The sequence below is a fragment of the Stegodyphus dumicola genome, chromosome 4 (assembly GCF_044657685.1).
Source record: "Stegodyphus dumicola isolate Sdum_Otavi_A_Nest chromosome 4, ASM4465768v1".
NCBI classification, from domain to species: domain Eukaryota; kingdom Metazoa; phylum Arthropoda; class Arachnida; order Araneae; family Eresidae; genus Stegodyphus; species Stegodyphus dumicola.
In genome coordinates, this window is record NC_140771.1 from 146,095,342 (window position 1) to 146,118,560 (window position 23,219).

Genomic DNA, 23,219 nt, shown 5'->3' on the forward strand with positions numbered 1-23,219 from the left:
TTTTTTTTTCTTTTTTATCCCTTACGTCAAAGTTGTTCTTTATTATTTCATAAAAAATATATATAATTTACTTCATTTTTTTTTTCTTGATTGATGAACGAATCAGTGCATTTATGTGAATTAATGTTTTTTAAAGCTTTAAGTGGTAGTTGTTAGTAAATTGTAAGTTTAAGGATTGGAAATTTACCTTCACATTGCTCTAACCTTTTTTATTTATACAAAATATCATCTGATAAAATAAAATACTCGATTAAAATGGAATATCTCAAATTTCCAAGGTTGATATTTGATGGGCAAGGAAATGAAGTATGTTGGTTGATTTGGTTTATTTGATTATTGCAAAGCACTCATGGGCTATTTGTTTAAGAGAAGGAATGCCTTTGAGAAGAAATTTCTAAGGGATACTGGCTCATATACACCTTACACATGGGGAAAACCACGAAAACTCCCATGTAGTCAAAACTTTCGTTGGTATTCGAAGACCGGACTGTACTACCAGTGTTAAGCGACTTTACCATTTGGCCGCTTATAGAACTGAAGTGAGACTTCAAAACATAAAATTAATTTCACATTCTTTTCTTGTGAAACCTTTTGTCTTTTGAAAAGTCTGCGTAAACCGATGAAATTCGAAAGTTAACACAGAAATAACATCATTAATTGTTTTTTAGTCCAAAGGAGCTTTGTCCCTGAAAGACTATTGTTTTCGTTTTGCGATTTTGCGTTGGTTCACTATAAAATTCCGTTTCACTTTTCAAACTGTTGCCACCAAATGTTAGAGTCCTGCATTGTATTTGAAGAAATTAAATAATGAAAAATCTGCATAAATGTATGTATTCTTCTCGCATTGTGATAAGACAACGGTACATAGAACCATCGAATTTTGAATGACGTAATCCTACAGCGAATATAGGCATGTGGAAGCCCAAATTTGAAATTTGGATGTTGTTTTATTGTCGATTTCATATTTTGTAAATCTTTAACGAATTTTTGATTAACAAACTCAAGGATTTCAAAGCGAGCAATGGCAACGCTGTACAGAAAAAGTATTTTTATCTCCAGCGCGTGAGGCTGCGTATCGAAAATTCTAAAGATATGCTCAATTTAAAAGTATTGTGTGATATTGCTCTTGAACTGAATTTTATGGTTTAAGTTCGAAGAACGTGATATTTAATAAATAAAGGTAGCAGATAAAGTGTTGAAAAAACGCCCCTTTGGACGTAATTTAAAATCTGAAACCTTTCAGATTTTTTATTTATTTATTTATTTTTTATTTATTTATTTATTTATTTATTTTTTATTTATGCAAATGAAGGAAGAGCAGTACTTAAGTCGAAGTTCCACTAACTATGTCAGAGAGCCAGAGATTCTGACTAAAGCTTAGAGAGAGTGTAGCCAAGGCGCAGGCCTTTGAAAGCTTGGCCGTTTAGTTAGCATTTAAGGGGCCAACTCCTGTAGAATTTTGATAGCTTCTTCTATATATTTTTAGCTAAGCATTAGTTAAGTTTTATTTCTCAGTATTCTTGAGTTCAATCCCAAGTGGAGGCTTTTATGTACTTCCTGAGAAAGAGCCATCTGTAAAACCTTATTTTGAGCAATAAAGGGTAATTAACCCTTCTTGAGTTTACCTTTCTGCTTCCTGAGCTAAAGCGATTATTCGCTTGCCTGTTATCAAGGTTCCACACACTTAACTGTAAATTTTAGGTAGTAAGAAACTTATAAATATATTTTCCATTTTTCTTAAATTAATAAGAAAAAATAATAGGTTTGCCTCCTTTATCATAATCATTTTATTTAACAATACTGAATATTTATAACATGAAAACTCGTAAAATTTTTATAAAAGCTTTCCACGCACTAAATTTTTAATGCTGAAAAACTAATCTCACATGGTTTTAAGTATGGTATTCGATTTTAATTATTAACAGATTACCGTATTATATCATAAATTAAGTTATTGTATTAAATTATAAATAAATTACTGTACTTAATCCGCTGCCCAGGTAGTACAGCGATTAGTGATGTAAACCGTTGAATTGGGTCCCGACACAGGTTCATTTTCTATTTCCGTGTGGAATTGGTTACCAGCGTATCAGATGTCAAACACTATCTGCCAGATCACAGCCCTCGACAAATCAGAAAATTTTGTTAAATGACAAATTTATTAAACAAAGTAAGCACAGGTTAAACTACTGAAACAGATTACATTTACACAGATTAAACCTGAATAAAACGTAAATGACACCATATGTAAATATAAATGCAGAAAGTACATATTGCGTAGAATATACGTAGGTGCCCATGTAAAACAAATGCAAAAGAGGCATATATAAAATTCAAGATACACAAATGCATGAAGGCTGTTATTCAATTCCTCAAGAAACAAAGCTGTCACAAAAATGTGATTGATTATTGATGGAAATTGGTTATTGGCGCTGACTGCCCTTCCGATGGGCTGGTTTCGAATATCAGAGAAGACAGAAGTGTTTGTAAATATACCGTGTCTGTGCCACAAGGGCCACTCAAAATAAATAGTGAGCCGAAAGTCTTTTCGACTGTTTGGTGGCAGTGTAAGAAGCGTGGGAGACCGTCGAACCGCTTTTCGGAGTTTTCTCTCTCAAAACTAGTTCGAAACTGTACAGTTAGTGCGGTGAGACTGTACCTGTGGTGAACCTATGGCTATGGTGACATTTGGCATCTCGCCGACTTACACGCTCACCTGTATTGTAATTCACACTTCAAACTATAATCCATACACATACAGCTTTTCATTTCTGGTAAGAAAATCTTGAAGGTACTTATGAGCTGTTCAAATGTTGCATTTTCACTATGAAATGGATACACAGAAAAAATTAGCGTATTTGTTATACTATAAGGTACTTTCGTCCTCCTTTCTGTGTGCCTTCGTGGTGTAACGGTAGCACACTCGGAGCGTATTCGAGAGGTCCAGGTTCAAATCCCCGCGAGGGCATTGCTTGTTTTATTATTTCCTACTTCAAAATAACCTAATGTATCTCACCAGTGGCACGCTAACTAAAGGGGGTAACTAACTAACGCTAACTAATGATTCTTCACCACCAGGTAAGTGGTGTAACGGTAGCACACTCGGCGAGTATTTGAGAAGTCCAGGCTCAAGTCCCGGCGAGGTCATTACCCATTTTTATGTCTCCTGCTTCAAAATAGCTTAATGACTTTATAATATTCTTTCAACTTCAGAGCACTCTATTATAAATTTTAAGTAAATCGAAATGATTAATGACTTTGTTTCGTTAACAATCGATAGAAATTTATAAAACTAATATTCATTTCTGAGATCTCATTAAAAGCAAAACCTTTAAATAATATTCAAAGAAAGCCCTGTCCGTCTTTGGTGCAATTTTTATGCGTCTCTAAATCAAATTATTCTTCATGAATATGCATTAGTAAATTATAAAAAAGTAGCATTATTATGTAATGCTAGATAACATAACAGAGATAGGAAGAAGTAATAAATTAAATTAATAAATAACATTCTGTAATTTTTTTGAAATGTTTTGTATTACAATAGCATTTCAAGAATTCATAAAAGCCATCAGTTCAATATAATATAAAATAAGTTATTTTTAACTTAATATATATTAGTTAGATACAATTGTAGATTTAAATTACTAAGAAGTGCATCTATTGTTTTTAAATCGATCAGTTTGTTAAATAATTGCAGATGGATTGGGTTCGGTTATGGAGAAACACACTAGGGTTATCTGCGTAAAGGAAAGGATGCCTTTGTAGAGTATTTCCTAAGGGACGTGGCTTATATCCATGTTACACATGAGGGAAAACCACAAAAAACTTACGCAGCCGTTCGTTGTGTTTTGAATCCTCTACTGCAGATAAATTAAAAAACATAAATTTTATGTTTTTCCGAATAACAATAAGTCGCATGAAATATACACATATAAATAAAGGTCTTTTGTTTCGCGCTGTGACAATACTGGCCATGGCGAGTGGGCCTTAGCATAAAAACGTAAAGGTCCGAAAGTATTTGAAAAGCTGCGTACTAAGAATGTTTCTAATACGGAAATAAAATTTTAAAAATATATGAAATTAAGTAAAATCAGAATTCTTTTGTTTTGTAATCATTAAATTAAATGAAGTGATAGGACCGTTTAATTAAATTAATTTTCATCCATGTGCTTCTTTCCTAACAAATAGTTACATAAACAGAATCTCAACTGCGTGAAGCATTTTAATGAAATTAGGGTGGGGCGAGTAATATTAATAATTCAGAAATTAGTACATTAAAATATTTATGGGAAATTACTGCTTTCCAAATGTTTCGTGTATTAGGAATCGTAGGTGACCAAATCATGTTTATCATACTTTTCCTTTCCTTTTCTGTTTATATATATATATATATTTCCGATCAATGACAATGATTACATGTTTTAATTTTTCCTTTTACAATTGAAATATTATTCTTCGTGATGATTTAACTCTAGTCCCCGTTAAAACATTATTAACATTTTGCTTTCAAATTACTTCAAAACATCTTTCAAAATATAACTTACCAATATGGATGCACACTTTTAAAATAATTCTACTTTAATTAAACTTCGGAGATAATATAATCAATTAATCAATACTGTTTAGGAAATAAATTATATATATATATATATATATATATATATATTATAGGTATTTTTGAAATGGGATTACATTCGCATGCTACTAGAAATCTTTGCCAAAGGCCAAAAAGTATGAATATTTACTAAGTATGGGTAAAATATGCTAAGGTCACTGAAGCATATATCCACGCCTATCTCTCTGAGATTGCCTTGAAAAGAACAATATTGAGGTCTAAAATTATTTTGCTAAACTAAAAGAACTGAAAACATTTTCATTCATTTTTGTGTTAGTAAAATGGTTTCCCTCGCCATTAGTTTACTGTTCAATAGGATAATCTCTCAATTTTGCATGTGTGTGTGGACGAATGGGGAGACATTTTCAATGGTGTGATATCGTACCAATGAAAACAAGCAGAAAAGAAATTATAATTTCTTTGTCTCATAAAATAAATATTTTCAGTTTTATCGGAGATTGAAAATGTATCACTTCTCCACAGAAATTAAAAAGCTCAAATTATATTAACAGTTAAAATGATACGCATAAAAACAATTAACGCATGTTACAATTAGAACTATTTTTAATAAGAAATTATAATTTTTAACAGCATCAATTTTTCACTTTTGTGAGAAATTAAACATATATATATTTCTGCACTGAAATCAAATACTGCAAGTATTATCAACCGTCAAAATGCTGCACTTACAATAAATTAATATAGGTATCTGTCGTCTTCTTTCTTTTTCAAGACAAAAAACTGAAAATTACTATCTTTTTTGATTTACGGTAATTTTTGCTTTTACGAAAATTGAAGAGCTAAGATGTGGTTCAGTGTTTGTATTATACAGAGATTACATAAAGGTTTGGCTAGAGTTTAAGATAGCTTATGTAATAAGTTTTGATTTCTTGTCAAGAACTACCTGATGGGAAGGGAGTGCTAATCTTAGGCAGGTAAGATTACTAATTGAATCGGAAGTTGTGAAAAGGGGATATGTAACAAAAGTCCAATTTAAAGCGCGCGCACACACACACACACACACACACACACACACACACAAAAAAAAAAAAAAAAAAAAAAAAAAAAAAAAAAACTACCCCATTCCTTACAAGAATGTCAGAATTCAACAACAGAAAAATAGGAGATCGCTGTAATTAGGATCCATGTAATTCAGCGTTTTTCATACCTCTTTGACATTCTTGTGAGGAATGGACTAGTTCTCTGTTGTTGCTGTAAAATCTGACGTTTATGACCTCCCTTTTTACATCTTCCGATTCAATTTACTTCAAGCCTTTCCTGTTAGCCTAGCAAATTTCCAAACCGCACATAAATTTCGACTTTCGGCATTGGACCAGGCCAGCAAATAAATTGTAATCCATTTGTCCGATTAATGTAATGGATGATAAATAACAACCCTTTCGTCATCTCTCTTTTACACACAAGCTCTGTATCTTCTGTTACCGAACCTTCAACGTCAAGTACGTAAACCTCACGGCCACCACTTTTAACGCTTCGAGCGTGCTAACTCTATTTTCAGTGTTGGAAATTGAAATCGTATTTTGGACACTCTCAAGGCATATTTCCATTTAATGGTAATTGCTTCTTCGGTTTTCGCCATTCTGGCTTATGAATAAATTTTAACCTGAGGTAATATTTTTCCATTTTTACGTTATGTTTGCGATGCATTTCCGAATTAAAGTTAATTTTTTAAAATGCAAATCGTATTTCTACTCCAATGCTAGATTTATAATAATAGTTTGCATTAAATATCATCGGTTTATTTCATTATAGTGCCTGACGTCTTAGATTTAATTTTTGAAGAAACATTGATTATCACTGCATTTAATATATATTAAGAAAATTAATTCATTTCTATTAAACAAAAGAATTTATACTTTAATAATTGAATGATTATGAAAAATTTCATTTCTACCAAATTAATTATCTGGCCATGCTTCCTTTGGATTAATTTGACAACCTAACTACCAGTACGTGTTTAATTTTATATCCTATTATCAATAAGTTACTGATATGTAAAGGGGATTCAGAAATTGCTTCACATTTCAAGGTAGATGCATAAAATACTGAAAAAGCTGTATACTCTACAGTCTATTCACATAGAGTAAGTTTAATGTGTTTTCTCTGTAGACCTATGACATTGGAAAATCCGGTTTCTGTCTCATATTTAGAAAATGATTCATACTTCGACTTTGAATGTTTATATTCTGTAGATCTCTAGAAATTACAATAGCTCTAAACCTTCCTTGTCCTTACTTTCCAAATAAATAAAAGTCTGACGTCATTCTTGTCTTCCATCCAAAGTCTATAGAGGAAGAGAGGAAATGTCTCTCGGGGTCGCTCCCCAGAGGTCAGCTCTCGCAAAGTTGCGATCTGCCCCGCATAAGTTACCATGTCCCAGTACGACTCTTCTATAATAATAAAAGCAAGTGTAATGTGTCTGTCTGTCTGTCTGACCGAGCTCTCCAGCCAAATCTATCGCACGCAGGGACCTGGAATTTTTTATACGGAAGCACAAAGGGGCTGGCCACCAGACCTCGAAGCCCGATTTTCGATTTTTGAATTAGAAAAATTTAAAAAAAATTATTTATAATTAATTAATCACGGTTTTTTTGACTCACTGATATTATTATTTGTTTTCAAATAACGTTCGATTGTAACAATTGATTTCTTTATTCTAGCGTTAGTTTGCTGTTTTGACGATACATTAAATCGATTAATTACAATTCATTTCTTTTTTGTAGCTTGTGGGGGGGGGGAAGAGAGAGAGACAGTCTACATGTCCTACACTACTATTCCTGCGCTATTCACTTATCTGCATTTTCTAAATGCACGGGCAACGCCGGGCGGGTACACCTAGTAGTAGATAAAAATGTCCTTTTGCACGAAGCAGAGGACGAAAAAAATAAAAAAAAGACAGGACAAAATATATACCAGAGAGTCTCTGAGCGCAGACCTGAATTATGAGGGCAATAAATATTTAGTTAGGACTTCTTCTTACGGGAGGAGGGGGACGAAAAGTGGCTAGGCTTGCATTTGCTGAGACAGGCGTAGGCAAATTCTTCCTGGAAGACACCTTGGGAGTTTTCAGTGGTCCATGAAGAATGTATGGTGGCTTCAAATGAATTCCATGGAAGGGAGGACTGCGAATCAAGGTGGCCTTTAAAACGATACACTATAAATAAGACCTTACATCGTGCCATAAATTGTCTTCCTCATGCATCCCTTTCTGATAAAACCCTTTCTGATAATTTCTGATACAACGACTTTCTGATAAAATGGTTGTAGATCTATTGCGTGACTTGTCTTAATCAAACACAATTTCCTTCTATGCATGGCTATGTGATCGTTTTGTGTTATTAACTCGTTCTTTCTGCTTATATTTTTCTTAGTACTTCTAACCTTTTCAACAATGATATATATATATATATATATATATATATATATTTTTCGTTAATGATTTACATAATAAATTCTTAACTAAATTTGTTCTCGGTTCTTGACTATACTGAATGAGTAATCTTCACGGATGAGAGTGTGAACTGTACTTGATTGCTCGCAATAGCATTGCAATGAATCTAAATTTCTTATAAAAATATTATGCAAGATGATTCAGAAGTATCTGACACTCAGATAAAATGTTTTTATCAGCTTTGATACTCAACTGGATTTCATTATTTTATACTCTACGGTATAGGTTATTCTGTTAAGTCATTTGCTTTTTCTTTTATTAATTCGTTAATTATTCACTTTCTTTTGTCTCTATATGTGACTCATAAACTCAGTTAATGAAGTTGAAAAAAAGAGTCATTGCCTCTCAAATCCTTTGAGAGAATAGACTGTTCAGTTAAGTTAAAGATTAGTTAGCTGAAGTCCTGGCCTTCGAAGAGTAATATGAGCTGTTGACAGCTCTAATACTTCAGGGAATTCTTCTAAACTTATTTTTTCATGCGAATCTTTATCAATAGTCTAATATGATGAAAATTCAAAGTTTTAAAATATTATAGAGCTGGAATAAATATATTTTGGATTAAGATAATTTCTGCAGTTACACTGTATTCTGACTTGCGGCATCTGATTATATTTTTTTCTCTTATGATCTCGATTTTTTAATAATTTGAGCTGTATCCCTACTTAATTTCAATCGCAGATCTTTATTTTATTTGAGTTTTCTTTGAGTTTCTACCTACCCAAATAGGGATTGGTATAACTAAGTGAAATAAGATTTGTTGAGTCATTATTGACATGCTTAGCCTTCTCCGCCATCAATTTGATTAACGATTCATGCGAAAACAACTATAAATCCCTGCATCAAAAGTAATTTTTTAAATATTCACTTTTATGGTTAATTTAACATTGCTGATCTGAGAAATTTACTTTTCGTTAATCATGCTTTTCCATTTCCTTTTTGGGTTAATTTTGATGTGACTTTTAAAACTCACCTACGAATAGGTTTTTAAGCATTGGAATTTTTATTTTAATGAAATGTTTCTCGAAAATAAGTTTTTAAAGCACATTAATATAAATAATTTTTTCAAAAACCATTTCAGTTTAATACACTTTGTTATCAAATTCTGTAGGCATTATAAGATTAAATGTTTAAGTTATTACACGATGGCAAATATACGTTTCGAAAATACTGTGTTCCTCATCTTTTGATATACATAAAGCTAAGCCAAAGACTGAACGTAAATTGCATTTAAAATCAAAATTCGCGTATCAGTATGGATAGATAGTCTATGAAGAAAACGCTCGAGACACAACATCATGTATGTTGTAAAACATTCCATCAATTCTAAACAGCTTGGTGCAATAAAAGACCTTGTTGCTTGATGATAATGTATAAAATATTGTAATGTATGCAAGATTTAGTTCCTGTTCGTTTTCTTTAATGAGATTTTATGGAATTTGTGCTTTAAATTTTTATATATTTAGATGGCAATAATATCAGAGGAATAAAATAAATAAAAAAAAAGAGTTTGTTTCTTTTTTGTTTATTTCTTCTTCTATAGAATGTTATAAGAAAAACATACAGATATTGAGATAAAACTTAAACAGCGTAACATTCTCATTGAAGTGAAAAGAAATGTTAATCGATGGTCGAAAAAATAAAGAAAAATGGTATTGTTTTACCCTTACAGTGGACCACAATCATTTTTCTTTCAAGTTGTAAAAGAACTGAAGACAAGAAATGAAATAAAAAACACATCACCGCCAATAATTCATCTCAATAAAGTTGTAAAGGAATGAAAAATGATTTTGAAACTGGATGTCGTATTTGAAAGCTCCTAAACAACTAAACTCTGCTCTTAAACTATCGAAAATCATTTTATCACTGCAAACGAGTTTTAGCTGCAATTTAATTTTCTGGGATGCGTGAACATTGGGACATCAATATTTACGAGAATAGATTTTTTTCCCTTCCTTTCTAATATTTTATTTATTTCTGCCACTGTTCGTTTTCTTTACAGCAGTACTCCCCTTTCCTAATTCTTTCCACGTTTCTCCATCAGCTGTTCCCATAGTCGTTGTGAGCGAATTCAGTTATCGATAAACCGATTAATCGATTGATGTCATGCAACAAAATATCACAAGCGAATTAATTCGTTGAAGAAAATAGATGTTGCTATTTATAAATATTATTGAAAATCTACAGAATTCGTACTACATTTCTGAAAGCATTTTTCTCTGGTAATTTTGTTTCAAAAGTTTTTATTATTATTATTTTTTAAATGTATACATATATAGAAATCGTCATAGGAATGGATGAGAGAAAGAAATGAAGTGATATTTTATGAAACTTGTGCTTCATTAATTTTTACCATTATATTACTATATTTTGATAGGCTAGATTTATTACTCTCTTCTTTCTTTTCTGGAATTATCAATGAATCGTTAAGTAATGAATGAATTATATGAAGAGTACGTTTCTATTATTAGACAGTTTTGTAGTTTTATGATTACATAATGCTTGCAGGTCAAAGAATTTACAAACCTTTTTTTTTATTATTATTATTAGAGAGTGTGTACTGTAGAAGAAGCGATTAAATTGAAAACTTTTAAAGCTATGTACGAAGCCTCTCTAACATTTAGTACCTCTCTGAATGTTTAGTAATAAAATTCAACACGCACAGAATTATATGTATTTTTTTTTGCTCGTCATTAAGAAATGTGTGGTATAAATGCATCCTTTTTGTGAACAAAACATTATTTACTAATTCTTGTCCACGTTTTTTTTTAACTTCCCCTTTAAATTTTAACATTTCTCCTTGAATAAGGCGGCATGGATAATTTTAAGTCCCTTCACTTTCAGATCATGTAGGTACTTTTGTTATCGCTTCATATAGCTCCTGATCTCTGCTAACAGCATTTAAAAAAGGAAAACTTGTTGCTAATTCCTTTTTGTTCCTCACCTAAATAAGCAATCGTTAATATTAGCAGACTTACGGATCGATAAATAGAAAATCTTGCCGTCAAGTTACTCCGTGCTTTTAGTTATCGATGACTAACCTTAATTCATTTTTTGCATTTTAATTTTTGCACAAAACGGGTGTAAAATAGTTTAATGGCTAAATGTTTATTATTATTATTATTATTATTATTATTATTATTATTATCATTTACATTCTGTTTTGCTTTCTTGGAAAGACAAATGCACTTTGTTTTCTGCATTAGCAGAAAATTCTTTAAATTCCCTCTTGAAATTATTGTTTTTATAGCTAACAATATTCTCGGATTTAGTGCTTTAAATAATAGGAAGCATATCTCGTGTTCAAAAGATTATTTTATTTCAATAGTACTTCAAAAAATCATTCAAGAAATCTTTTTAGAAAACGTCGTTACGCGGTATTTTGAATAAAAGAAGCTTTAAGTCGGTAAATCCAACATTACGAAAAGAATCGTCAACATTTTATTTTAAAATTGATTTAAGGTCACTTCTTTACAGAGAAATGCAGTTCGTTTCGTTTCAGGTATTTTAAAGCTATATCGCGCACGTAATTTACGTATAAACAAAAAAGTATCTTTTCGCAAATACTATTTCGCAATTTTTGCAAATACTTTGAGAAAATGCTTCGCGAGTATTACCTTTCTGAAAATGAACTATTTCTGCACGATGTCACTATGTTAAAGCTTTGGAGTTCCTCAGTACACTACATTGTTAGCATAGTTAGAACCAATCTCTAATATTTTATTCACTAATTTCACAAGTGCGTTCGAACGTATTAAAAGAATTGAAGTAAATAAGCTTAATTACCGGTAACTTAATTTTTTAAAGTGTCTTGACGTCTTTCCCCCCCTCTAGATATTAGAAATCCATTTAGTTAGATAAATGATAATATAATCAATTCCCTTTTAGTTAGACCTTTTAGTTAGATAAATGATAATATTATCAATTCTAAGAGCATATTTGTTAATATGTTAGGTTTCAGAAGTCAGTAAAATGCGGACCACTTTTACAAAATTCTTACACTGTTGTTATGGTTATAATCATGGTCATTACAGAAATACGAAATGTAAACTAAAATTGTGACTCTATACATAATCCGTAAGACGTTAAACAAAAACAATAACACAAGTACAATGGTTCGTTTTTTATTATCTCAGAATAAGCTTAATACTTTCATATCGCTTTAAATTTCAATAATTTGATTTCGAGTGTATAATGAGAAGCTTTATTTGGAATGTTTTCTTTTCTAGGTTATTTAACTTGTATTTATTTTTCTTTTATTTCAGATGATGGCAGTAACGGCACACTCATGATCGGTGAGTCATATTTTGACTTTATATTTGTATGCGATTATATGAAACACAATCATTTTCGCATTACTTGCTTTTGCAAAAGTTTTGTATCGTCTTAAACTAACTTTTAGCATACGTGTACTGATACTTGGAATCTTAAGTTAGGTACTACAATTTACAGTTCACTGGTGAAAAAAATCTGCATATATTTATGCTTATATTACAAGTTTACGAAACAAAAATTTACGAAATATCATAGCATTTTATGTCCTCCTAAAATGCTATGATATTTTTTTAATTTCTTTGAGAAGTCTGTTTGGGCAGTATAATGGCTACCTATTATTAAAGTAACTACAGTTATACATATTTCATCAAATAGCTATGAAATTTTAGAAGCTCGTTAATAAAGTGATGGGAAAAAAATTAAGAACAAAAAAAAAATGATCTTAAAGTTCATCAATATATTTCACACAGAGAGTTTCTCTATGCGCAATATAGTACATATGCTAATTTTATCAACCACACGATCTGTTGCGCTCCATGGAACGAGCAGACGGGCTAAGCTAGTGCATATTTAGACCTCTTCAGCAGAACAGCTTCCGTCTTCATTTCCAAGGCCGATTTACAAAACCAGAGATCCAGGGCAAAACTATACATATTCCGGAAATTCCGGATGCCACACCGTTTAATTTTTCATCGCAGTAGATGTAACTGATGCAAATAATGCGACATAAAAGGTGTTTCGTAAAATATGCTTGCAATGTAATAATATAATTCAAAGTTATTTAAACAAAAATGTACACTTTCCCTTTTTTAAGCAGGTCCTTTTCAAGATTTCAGTTTAATTTGTATTGCATGTGATATAAAATTATACATTTTAAACCGCAATTTTTTTCATAAAAGAAATTTAAGAAAAGGATATATTTCAAAGAACTTTTATGGATATTAGTTTTAAATTTTAATGAAGGTGCACGGGTTAATACATTTAAATTGATTATTATTCCATGATGTGAGTTAACTGTAGGATTTTAAAAAAATCAATTAATGTGAAAGAAATTATATTATCTAATGGGTTCTGCTTCTGTACATAAAACTGTACGTAAATATTATACAATGATTTGGAGGTCCGGAGCACACGCTCCGTTTACCTCTAAGGCGATAAGCCCTGGTTATTTTTTTCCAATGATGTATTCACAAGAATACTTTAATCATAATAGTAATTTTGCATTAGATGCTTTGCAAAGATGGAAAGATCTCTGGGAAAAGGCAGTCATTGATAAGGGAAAACGACAGGAATTCCAAAGGAACATGATTATTAAGTCTGGAAGAGGACTTATACAAAAGAAGGGACGAATATAACGGAAAAACTGGAAGAAGATAGGAAATTAAACTCTACCACTTAGCACTAGGGCATATCGCGTAAGTATTAAATTAGGCTTTTACCACAGACCACAAAATTCTCCGCAGCAACCTACGTTATTATCCCGCCAAACTTTCGTTTACCCAGCAGGACCTATCTTTTGATTTAGTTATATGCCAGATCTTCTTAGTATAGTTCTGCGTAAGGTCAACAGCGAATAACATTGGAATAGTGGACGGACAAGGCACATTTTTACTTGAAGGACACACACATAACTGTGGAATCTGAGTTGCAGAATATCCCCATTCTTTCCTTGAAGTTCCATTATGCTCACATGAAGTAAATTATGATGTGGGCTTCCTGCATCATTCATTCTCGAAGTTATTTTTTCCCCTGCATAAAACTCATTGCTACAGGACTCGTAACAAGACCCGTCAACAAGCAGCTGTATGCATCGCTGTTCCATTTCTGGCCCTACAATCACGTCAGCACTTTGGAACAACAGCTTTCTTACAGGGCGATAGTGCTATTTCCCACATAGCTAAACTGCACTGCATTAAATATCTGCTTGAAAAACCTTTTCCATTAGAAAAATCATCATTCGCCATTTCACTAAGATATGATGGGCTCGATTCCAAGATTAGAATCTATATGGCTTTTGACTGTGGGTGTGTTTGAAGACTTGTATTGATGGTCTGCTGTAACAAAATATAACGTCTTTAACGGATCTGAAAAAAAGCACAGCCCATCATATGCTTGCCTATCTTAAAAATTCAGATGGGAACTGATGATGGTGACTCTCATATTAAGTACGTTTTACTATGATTACACTAATCAATACAATAGTTTAAAGTCAAATTTTTAATAAAGCAGCAGTGCACCGTCTAGTGGGTAATTTTTATTTTCCCCTTAACTTCTTTCCCATCGCCTTGTTAAGATACTGCCGAAATTTCTTCATTTTCTAATGAATACGCACGGGTATAGAGTGTTCGAAAATGCTGAACTTTAATAATAGACGGCCCTGCCTATTAATAATTGTGAACATTCTTCTTTTGTTTGGCATTAATATCAATTAAAGTGATTCAGCTTATTTAAGAAACCGCTATTTATCTTACAAAATGAGACTTCTTAATTAATATTAACGGCAAATGCAAGCAGAAATTTTGACAATGGTTATTACTCAAGTTGGGGCTCTAATTTTGCATCTGTTATTAAGCGGGGCATAGATTAAAAAAAAAAAAAAAAAAAAAAAGTATCTGAGTGTTTCGACGTTCGTGCAGACTTTCTGGAGTATGCGTAAACGTTTGGGTTCAAAAGGTCGGTTTTCCTTGTAAAATTATAGATATTAAATAAATGTTAGATCTTAGCTCTTGTTCTTGTAGATTTCGGCTTTAAATACTGAGGCTATTTTTCTAGGTGCAATTTGTTATTTAGTCTAAGGTTAAAAGGATGTAAAATTTTAATGGCAAACTATATAATAAGAATTTCGAGATGCGGTCGCACAGGGCGGCGCAATTTAGGAACAATAATGTTTTTAGAAATTAGAGAGATAACTAGTAGCAAAATTTGGGAATAAAATTTTAAATTTTGTAGAAGGCATCAAGCATCAGTTGGCAGAAATTTTATAATTTAGGGAGAATTTGGGATCCGAAGAGATTGTACCTGGCGCCCAAAATGCATAACGCCAGAGCCCTGTCTGTGTGTGTGCACAGATGTGCTGTTGCGTATATATGAATGTATTTGTGCAAAAGTCGGAAGATATTTATTTATAACTAACGACATTCAAATGACCAAGTCGATAAACCTTATAACTAACAGTATTTCGTCTGGCATTTGATACTCAAATAGTAACTCTGAACGGCTGTAGAGTTTTATAATTTTTGTCACGCATAATATGAATATTATTTATTTATAAATGCCTGACTTTCAGCATTTAGTCATGATATAAGTATTAACAAGTTTTAAGTAGTAGCTCTTAAGAAATGAATATTAGTTCTATTTTTATTTACTTTTGTTTATGATCCGGTTTTTATTGATAGTTTGAGTAAAATTCCTGCAGTCGATCAATATTTATTACGTTTTACTCTTAAACTCTTAAGAGAAATTTCGAGATAGGCATGGCAGAAAGAGACTTGATCTTTATTCATTAAGCTTCATTCTAGCTATCTGAAATTTGTGAGTTTAGATGTAAGAAATCTCATACTATAATCATATTCTTAAAATTACAAAGTAAACAGTGAAGCTAATCTTCCTTTAAACAGATAGTTTTCTATCTATTTATCATGGTAAATTAATTGTCTTATGTTATTAAACTGTAATTGCGAATATGACAAATATGACAGTTTATAATGTGGAAGGCCAATGCTACGGCTTACTAACATAGCCATGACAGAGAGATCATTGTTAAAAGTTTGACAAGGAGAAAATGTCTAGAAAAATGTGGCGTTATCTTCTAATGTCACAAGAGAATTGATAACTGAACCATCCACCATTTTAAAATGAAATTGATTTCGCCGTCAGGTTAGATTTATTCCGATAATCCTAGAGAACGACAGGTGTTCAGTACATATGCGTGATGAGATGTGTCATCGTCATCGACATCTTCTGTGTCAATGTCTTCTTCGATATTTTGCAGCCCATCTCGCGTGTAGCAGCTGTTGATTTAGATGTAACCTGGCGATATTTTTCATTTTCTTTAACAACCAATCCCATTTTCCGTTTGTAATAAATAGGTTACTTTTTTTTTCTTGTCTTTTTTCCCCTTCTAAGTGCAATTTTTATTTGTAATTAAATAAAAATACATCAAGAGTATCTACTTCAAACAGGTGTGTTTTTTTTTTGAAAGAATTTCAATGGAACTCACTCTGCCTGTGTACAAAAGTGTTCACTAAAAAACGTCGTTAATTTCCAGAAGTGTAAAATAATAATGCATGTTTAAGAGGCGGTAGATCATTAGTAAATAAGAAACTTTTTTTAAATTAATTATTGAGTGTTTAAATATTCAATTCTGTTTGTTTAAGTTGTTTTGTCAGAAAATATTGTAATCTAAATTATCATTTACTTCTAAACTTTCTGCTTTATTTAATCATGATAGGATTTTAATTTAGTCGTTATGTCATTCATATTTTACGTGTTCATTACCTGTTCTGTGCTTTCTGCTTATTTTATTGCTTATAGTGCTATTAGCCTCTTCAAGCCTCGTATAAATTCTGTATGATTATTGAATATGAAATTTGAATATTTTTGAGCTTGTTATGTAATAAAAGTTGTTCTATATTATGTGCTTTACAAAATTAATTTGCTTAGTGTTAATAAGTAATGCGCCCAAGCATATGTAAAATTAAAATATTATCATATAAACATATTTACTACAAGAAAAATAATTTTTCCTGATGCCACAGAAGAAAGAAAGCAAATATGTAAAAATGAAATTGTCAACCAATAGTATGATGATTTTTAGAATCGTCGATAAAATATTTAATAAATATTTTTATTATGAAAAAATACTTTTTTGTAGTTGGAAATTGGGCACATGTGTAACGGAAAGAAGTTTGTATTTCATATTCATTCATTACGTGGATAATTAAATGATACATTTGTCAAATGGACGATATATTTCAGTTTTCAAAAAGTTATGCGAATGTAAATTAATTATACTTCTGAATTTGCTTTTTTTCACATGATCTGGCACAAAACTGGCTTCAGTGGCAGTAATATTTTGCATCAGAACATTATACTATTTATTATTTTCAGCGTTAATGAGACCACATGTAAACTATGCATGCTACAGATAAAATGAAATGTAAAATAGTTCAAACGTTTAGCGTATGAACATATAGCGTACGAAAGCTATATGTTCTCATTTTCTGAAATATGTGAAAAAATTATTTTTCTGGTTTAAAAAAACATAATTTTTTTACTTCAGTTAGTTACGTAAAATATCATTTCTTTCTATGTTTATTCCTCATATACAAGCCTCAAGAATCCTAAATATTAACACATTTAGGACGCTTGAAGTTTTGGTAATATGTTCATCTTCTCATCTAAATGAATAGAAAGAAGTGAACTGTATGTCGCACTGTCATATGCACCTTGACTGGTTCAACTAGAAATAACATTACTCAAAAGAAAGTATTATTATTACCAGGACTATTCTTTTCACTATCAATGCAGTTTATTGTTTTTATTTCCATTCTGATGCTTGCTACTCTAAGTAGATAAAGACGCTATGTTTTAAAGTCAACATACTCTCCGTTTTTTGCTACACAAAGTAAATAAAGAAAGTATTGAAACCTATTCTTGTGTTATCTTGTTTGCCATTTGTTCCGTACTTTTAAGTCTATATTGTGCTTTCAGCAGACGCCATGGTTGCCACCAGTAGCTCTTTTTACATTGGCGTAGGCTGTGCATGTGCCGTCATCGTACTGATGGCTATCGTTGCTCTTACGATGTACATGAAAACCATGAAAGCCAGAAGGACAGATGTTATTCAGTAAGTATTCACATAGTTTTGTAATCTTTGATACTATTTGTTCAACGACTTTTTTTTTTCACCAGTACCTTCTTACATTGTACATCATTATTTCGGGGTACCGCTATGCAAGTAATATTTTAATTTGCTCTGTGACTAATAAAGCGAGCAAACATGTTTTCGCATAAAAATACGCCGGCATGAAAGCCTGTTATTTTATGAAAGTGCTCTTTTCTGTTTAAAAAATTTATTTTCTTGAGAGTGCAGGTAGAGTTTGGTTGATTACGAGAAAACACTCTAGGGCTTTCTGCCTAAGAAGAGGGATGGCTTCATGGAGGATGTTCTGAGGGAACTGGCTCGTTTACACGTGCAGAAGAAGGATGGCTTCATGGAGGATGTTCTAAGGGAACTGGCTCGTTTACACGTGCAGATAGAGACAGGGAATTGTATTTGGAGTGCCAAAACTCCGCCTGTGAATTTACAGGCAAGATTTGCAGGCGCGTGTGAAAAATAGTACCGTCGCATTACTGCTCTAGTACAACATCCATCACAGGCATTCAGCACCCCGCCTTGGGAACCGGCCCAGCAAGGAATCCACCCCAGATTGTGCGGCATTCTCGGCGGTCCCACCATGTTGTCGGTCTCTGTCATGCATTTTGCGTTTCTTTATATATATTCTAATTATTTTATTTTGAAATACCAATTGGTTTTTAATAATGCTTTGGTGTCTATTTAATATTTCGTTGTTCATAGATACAGTTTTTACTTGTTTCATGAAGGATCCTATTAGATGCTTGTATTATTTCTTTGCGTAAAACATATTTCTGTTTTGTCACACCATGAGGTGCAAAATAATTTTCGAGATTTTTTTTATCTTGATTGCATCTCACTCAGGATAATAAATGCAATAAGCAATAGATGCAGCTCTGCATTTCTTACTTTTGAATCGGATGGATTTAAATAATAAAAATGCATTTTAATTCATGATCTATCTAATTAAAAATATTCAATATTTTCTTAAAATGACGTTATATTTTTTTTTTATTATTTCTTCCATACTTTGTAAAACTTTATTGAATTTTTAATTAACAAGCTCAGCGATTTGAAAGCGAGGAGTGACAACACTGTGCGGCATAAAACATTATTATCTCCAAGGCGTGAAACTGTCTATTGGAAGTTGTAAAGCTATGCTTTTTAAAAATATTTTGTGATTTCGCTATTGAATTGGATTTTATGGGGCGTAACTGGAAAGAACATGATATTTAATAAATATAATAAATACACAAATTAATAATAAAAAGACAAAAAAAAAGTTTTGCAAGCGAACGTACTAAGAAAACGAAACACCGATATGATGAACTGAGAAAAGACTGAAAAAAAAATAAAATAGTGTTATGCTAACACTTAACACTGCATCGGTAATTCTAAACATATGCTGATATGTAGCTTTTAATATTTTTGCGATTTTGTCATTGAACTGTATGTGGCGGAAGTGCGAAGAAATCGATACTTAATAAGAAAGTTGAAAAAACAAAAAAAGAGGGTAGCAGGAGTGAGTGCAAGAGCAAACTGGTAGAATACGAGCTCAGCGAGAGCGTAAAAAACCTTAACAAACCCTTTTGGGCAATCGTTAAAAATATGGAACCCTTCATATCATTATTATTATTTTACTTGCACTTAATGGATCATTTTCACTTTCATGTGATCTTTTACCGGTGTCGTCAAATCTTCACTAGAAATGACATTCGCGCTTGTTTGTACGTAAATGCCTTTTGTTATTTCATCTGCATAGAATTAACGAATTTTCCATTTTAGAAGTAGGTCTTCATACTCTAGTAACATGGTGTAATAACTGCATGTTTTATAGACTTTATTAGCGAAAAGTTTGATGAACTTTTATATATTTAATTCTTCCCATAATAAATACCATGCATAAAGGAGGTCTGATAAAGGCATTGCAAGAAAAGTCGAATAAACGTTTTAATTAAGGCATAGTACAAGTTTTCAAAACAGAATTTCCATATTGTTCGTAGTCAGTGGATTAAAGAGAAATCTTAAATAGAAAAACAAAGCAATACTGAAAAAGCCTGCTACGGAGCAAAAGACCATGAGAACAGAGCCATACAGTTTCAAGATCAGAGCAAAAACAAGACTGTGTCCTAAACACTGTGCACAGATTGTCTTTTTTTTTTTTTTTTTTTTCTTTTTTTTTCTTTCAGAATTGCTGATAACAAATGCATCAGAGCTGATTAGGCCTTGTTTTGCTTGATCCTGCCTCAGAAATCCACTCAGTAAATTATTGTACGTACGACGGCAGAACTTATGTAAATTTCTATTACTATTGTTTAGAAAGCTAGGCAGAACGTTCTTCGTCAGCTGCTGCAGAACTGTAAATTTATTCATATTAAGCCGATCGCGGTTGCTTATTATTGCTTACTTTCCTCCAGACAGGAAAGTGGTTAATGACTTTGACTGCCGTACCGAAGTGCCCAGTTCGAATTTCGGAGAAGACATAGATGTAAATTGTATGCCCCTTCATAGGAGGTAATGGCCACTTATTAGGTGTTCCCATAACAAAACGGCTAGTACCCGCCATATTTTTTTTTAAAAAATGCTTTTATAAGCATTTATTTATTTATTTTATTTTATTTTATTTATTTATTTATTTATTTATTTTTTGTTGTTGTTGTTGTTGTTGTTTTTTGTTTTTGAACACCAAAGACCAATTCTGTCGGAGTAACATTAATGTAGTTTAGGTAAATAAAATGTTTTCGAAGAAGCATCTTGTAGAATGTTAGCAAAATAAAATTCAGTAACAAAATATTCGCTAAACGGGAGTATATGTATTTTTTAAAAATCTAATCAAAAATCTAACACGTAAAAATGTTATTCCAGTTTTTTTTTTTTTTTTTTTTTTTTTTTTTTTTTTTTGACAGAATATTTTAATAGCTGTCTTCCTGGTTATGCTTGTCGTTTCACTGCTTGGTTATAATATTTATCTTCCATCCCGATGTCTATGTAACTCAGATTTTATTTCTTCGAACTAATTTTCTATATATCTCTGAAATTAACAGCATTCTGTTCTGCAGATCCGCAACTGTAAGAATTATTTTATATTCGGCATTCATTTTGAGGACAATAGTTCGACCATGTCCAACCCCTTGCAATAAATAACTCGGCAGACTATGTTTAAATAAACTGAGGTAAAATTGAAACTGAAAAATATTTGAAACGAGTAAATCCAGGTCAAGTAATAATCTAGTTTCGCCGTAGTTCAGGGAACTCAACAGGTAGAAAGAGTCCTTGACTCGGATTTAATCCCCCTTCTTCTCGCCGTTTAGATCATGCAGCGAGATATTAAATGAACTTGTTCCAAAGTTTGGCCTTTTATCGCCCATTTGATTTATTTCGCTCCAAAAGTATCGCCAACATCTTCTTCCTAGTTGAAAATTAAAATGTCGGCTATGTTTCTGGTTCAACTTTTTTAATGCAAGGCATTGCAGATACTTATTCTGATAATGTTTCATCCTATCTTAAACTTCACATGCAATCTAAATCTTAATTGAAATCATCAAATAAGGACATATTTTTTCCATTTGCTATGGTGGAGAAACATTTCTTAAATGGACAGCAAATGTTTCTCCCATCTACTAATTTTATCTGATTTTGAAAATTCAGATTTGTTATTTAAAAAATTAACACCCCTACATAGTTCGCAACAGAAAACAGCAGTTCCCAAAAATAAAAATTAGTAAAATACTGAAATACTTTAAAGCCGGATCATTTTTAATAAAATGCTTGAAATGGAGTTTTGAATGAAAGCGGAAAATTATAAATCATAATTTACATTAATTAATTCAGACGCTGAAATCTAAGAAGCTTAATTTAATGAACAGGAATTAGGTTACGTTTGCCAGGAATAATTTTTGTAAGCCCCTAGCCATAGAAATTAGGTTTTAGCGTTGGTTGGATTTAAGTTGTCTTTTGCAAGGTTTAATTGCAAGTCTATAATTCGTTAACTATGTAAGATAGCTTTATGACAGTAATCCGCTAGGTATAAAATTAAATAGCTGTTTTAGTAATTTAGTAATAACTGGGCATCCAGGCAGTTTGTAAATTATACATTTTGCATGTCCCAGTGAGCTGCTGGAATTAATTCAGATACGTTTGACACAAGTTCCATGCTGTTTCTTAGCTGCAAGGCCCACCAGTGGCCGAGCGATAAAGTCTCTGACCATATTTCAGTCCAAAGCTGAACTACGGTAAGGACCCAAAGCTTGAAACAGCTTTGGTTCAGTCCGGGGTTTGAATCCCGGTGAACGGACTGGCTGCATGGGCGCTTCCGCAATTTTCCTCCTGTGTAACGTGTATACGAGTCAGTTTCCCTGAGAAAGTCCCCCACGATGGGATCCCTCCCTTTAGGCAGATACCCATCGAGTCCTTTGGTATAACTAAGTAATCAAAACTAATCTTAGATACAAGACCTAGTAATAGCGATATGAGAATATTTTGTTTTGCCTTTATTTTAAAGTAACTGTAATTTTTACTTCATCAAATTCGACAGCTTTAGCTAACACTAAAATAGTTGCTGAAAATAAGAAGTAAGATAAAATAATGAATCACTAAAAAGTGAGAACTGTGACGAAGTCTCGTTGAAAAAATTCCTGAAACTGCAGGAAGTAAGTTTTGTTATAGCGAGAAATATAAGTATTAAATACAGGTCTTTAAAGTTGTCTCTTAAACATGCATAGCTGTTGATCTACAAGTTCTAGTACCTGTTCTTTAGGATTTCAACTATAACACTGACTAAATATTTGAACATTTTTCACCACATCTTTTTAAGTTGAATTTGGTTTTCGATTTCATTAATTTTGTTAGTGCGGTTTAATGTATTCTGAGGTGGCCCTTACATTTTTGATTAAGTTCCATTAAATATTTACCAATTTTTGTAACCAGTAATTATATTGAAATAAGCTAAGCAATGAGAGTAACAAGGTCTAATACAGGTCTACCTTTTACCAAAATTACAGTAT

The 23,219-nt window shown here is 32.0% G+C and overlaps 1 protein-coding gene across 3 annotated transcripts in view; it reads left to right on the forward strand.

The window, feature by feature from the left end:
- Positions 1-23,219, forward strand: part of LOC118183588 (inactive tyrosine-protein kinase RYK-like) — a 664,551-nt gene that overhangs the window by 523,472 nt on the left and 117,860 nt on the right. For 2 of the 3 annotated variants that reach the window (XM_085815585.1, XM_085815587.1), the window contains exons 5-6: positions 12,350-12,379; positions 18,072-18,207. In XM_085815585.1, the coding sequence (XP_085671711.1) occupies positions 12,350-12,379; positions 18,072-18,207 (166 nt within the window). The remainder of the gene's footprint in view (positions 1-12,349; positions 12,380-18,071; positions 18,208-23,219) is intronic. The other variant, XM_085815586.1, reaches the window with a different exon arrangement.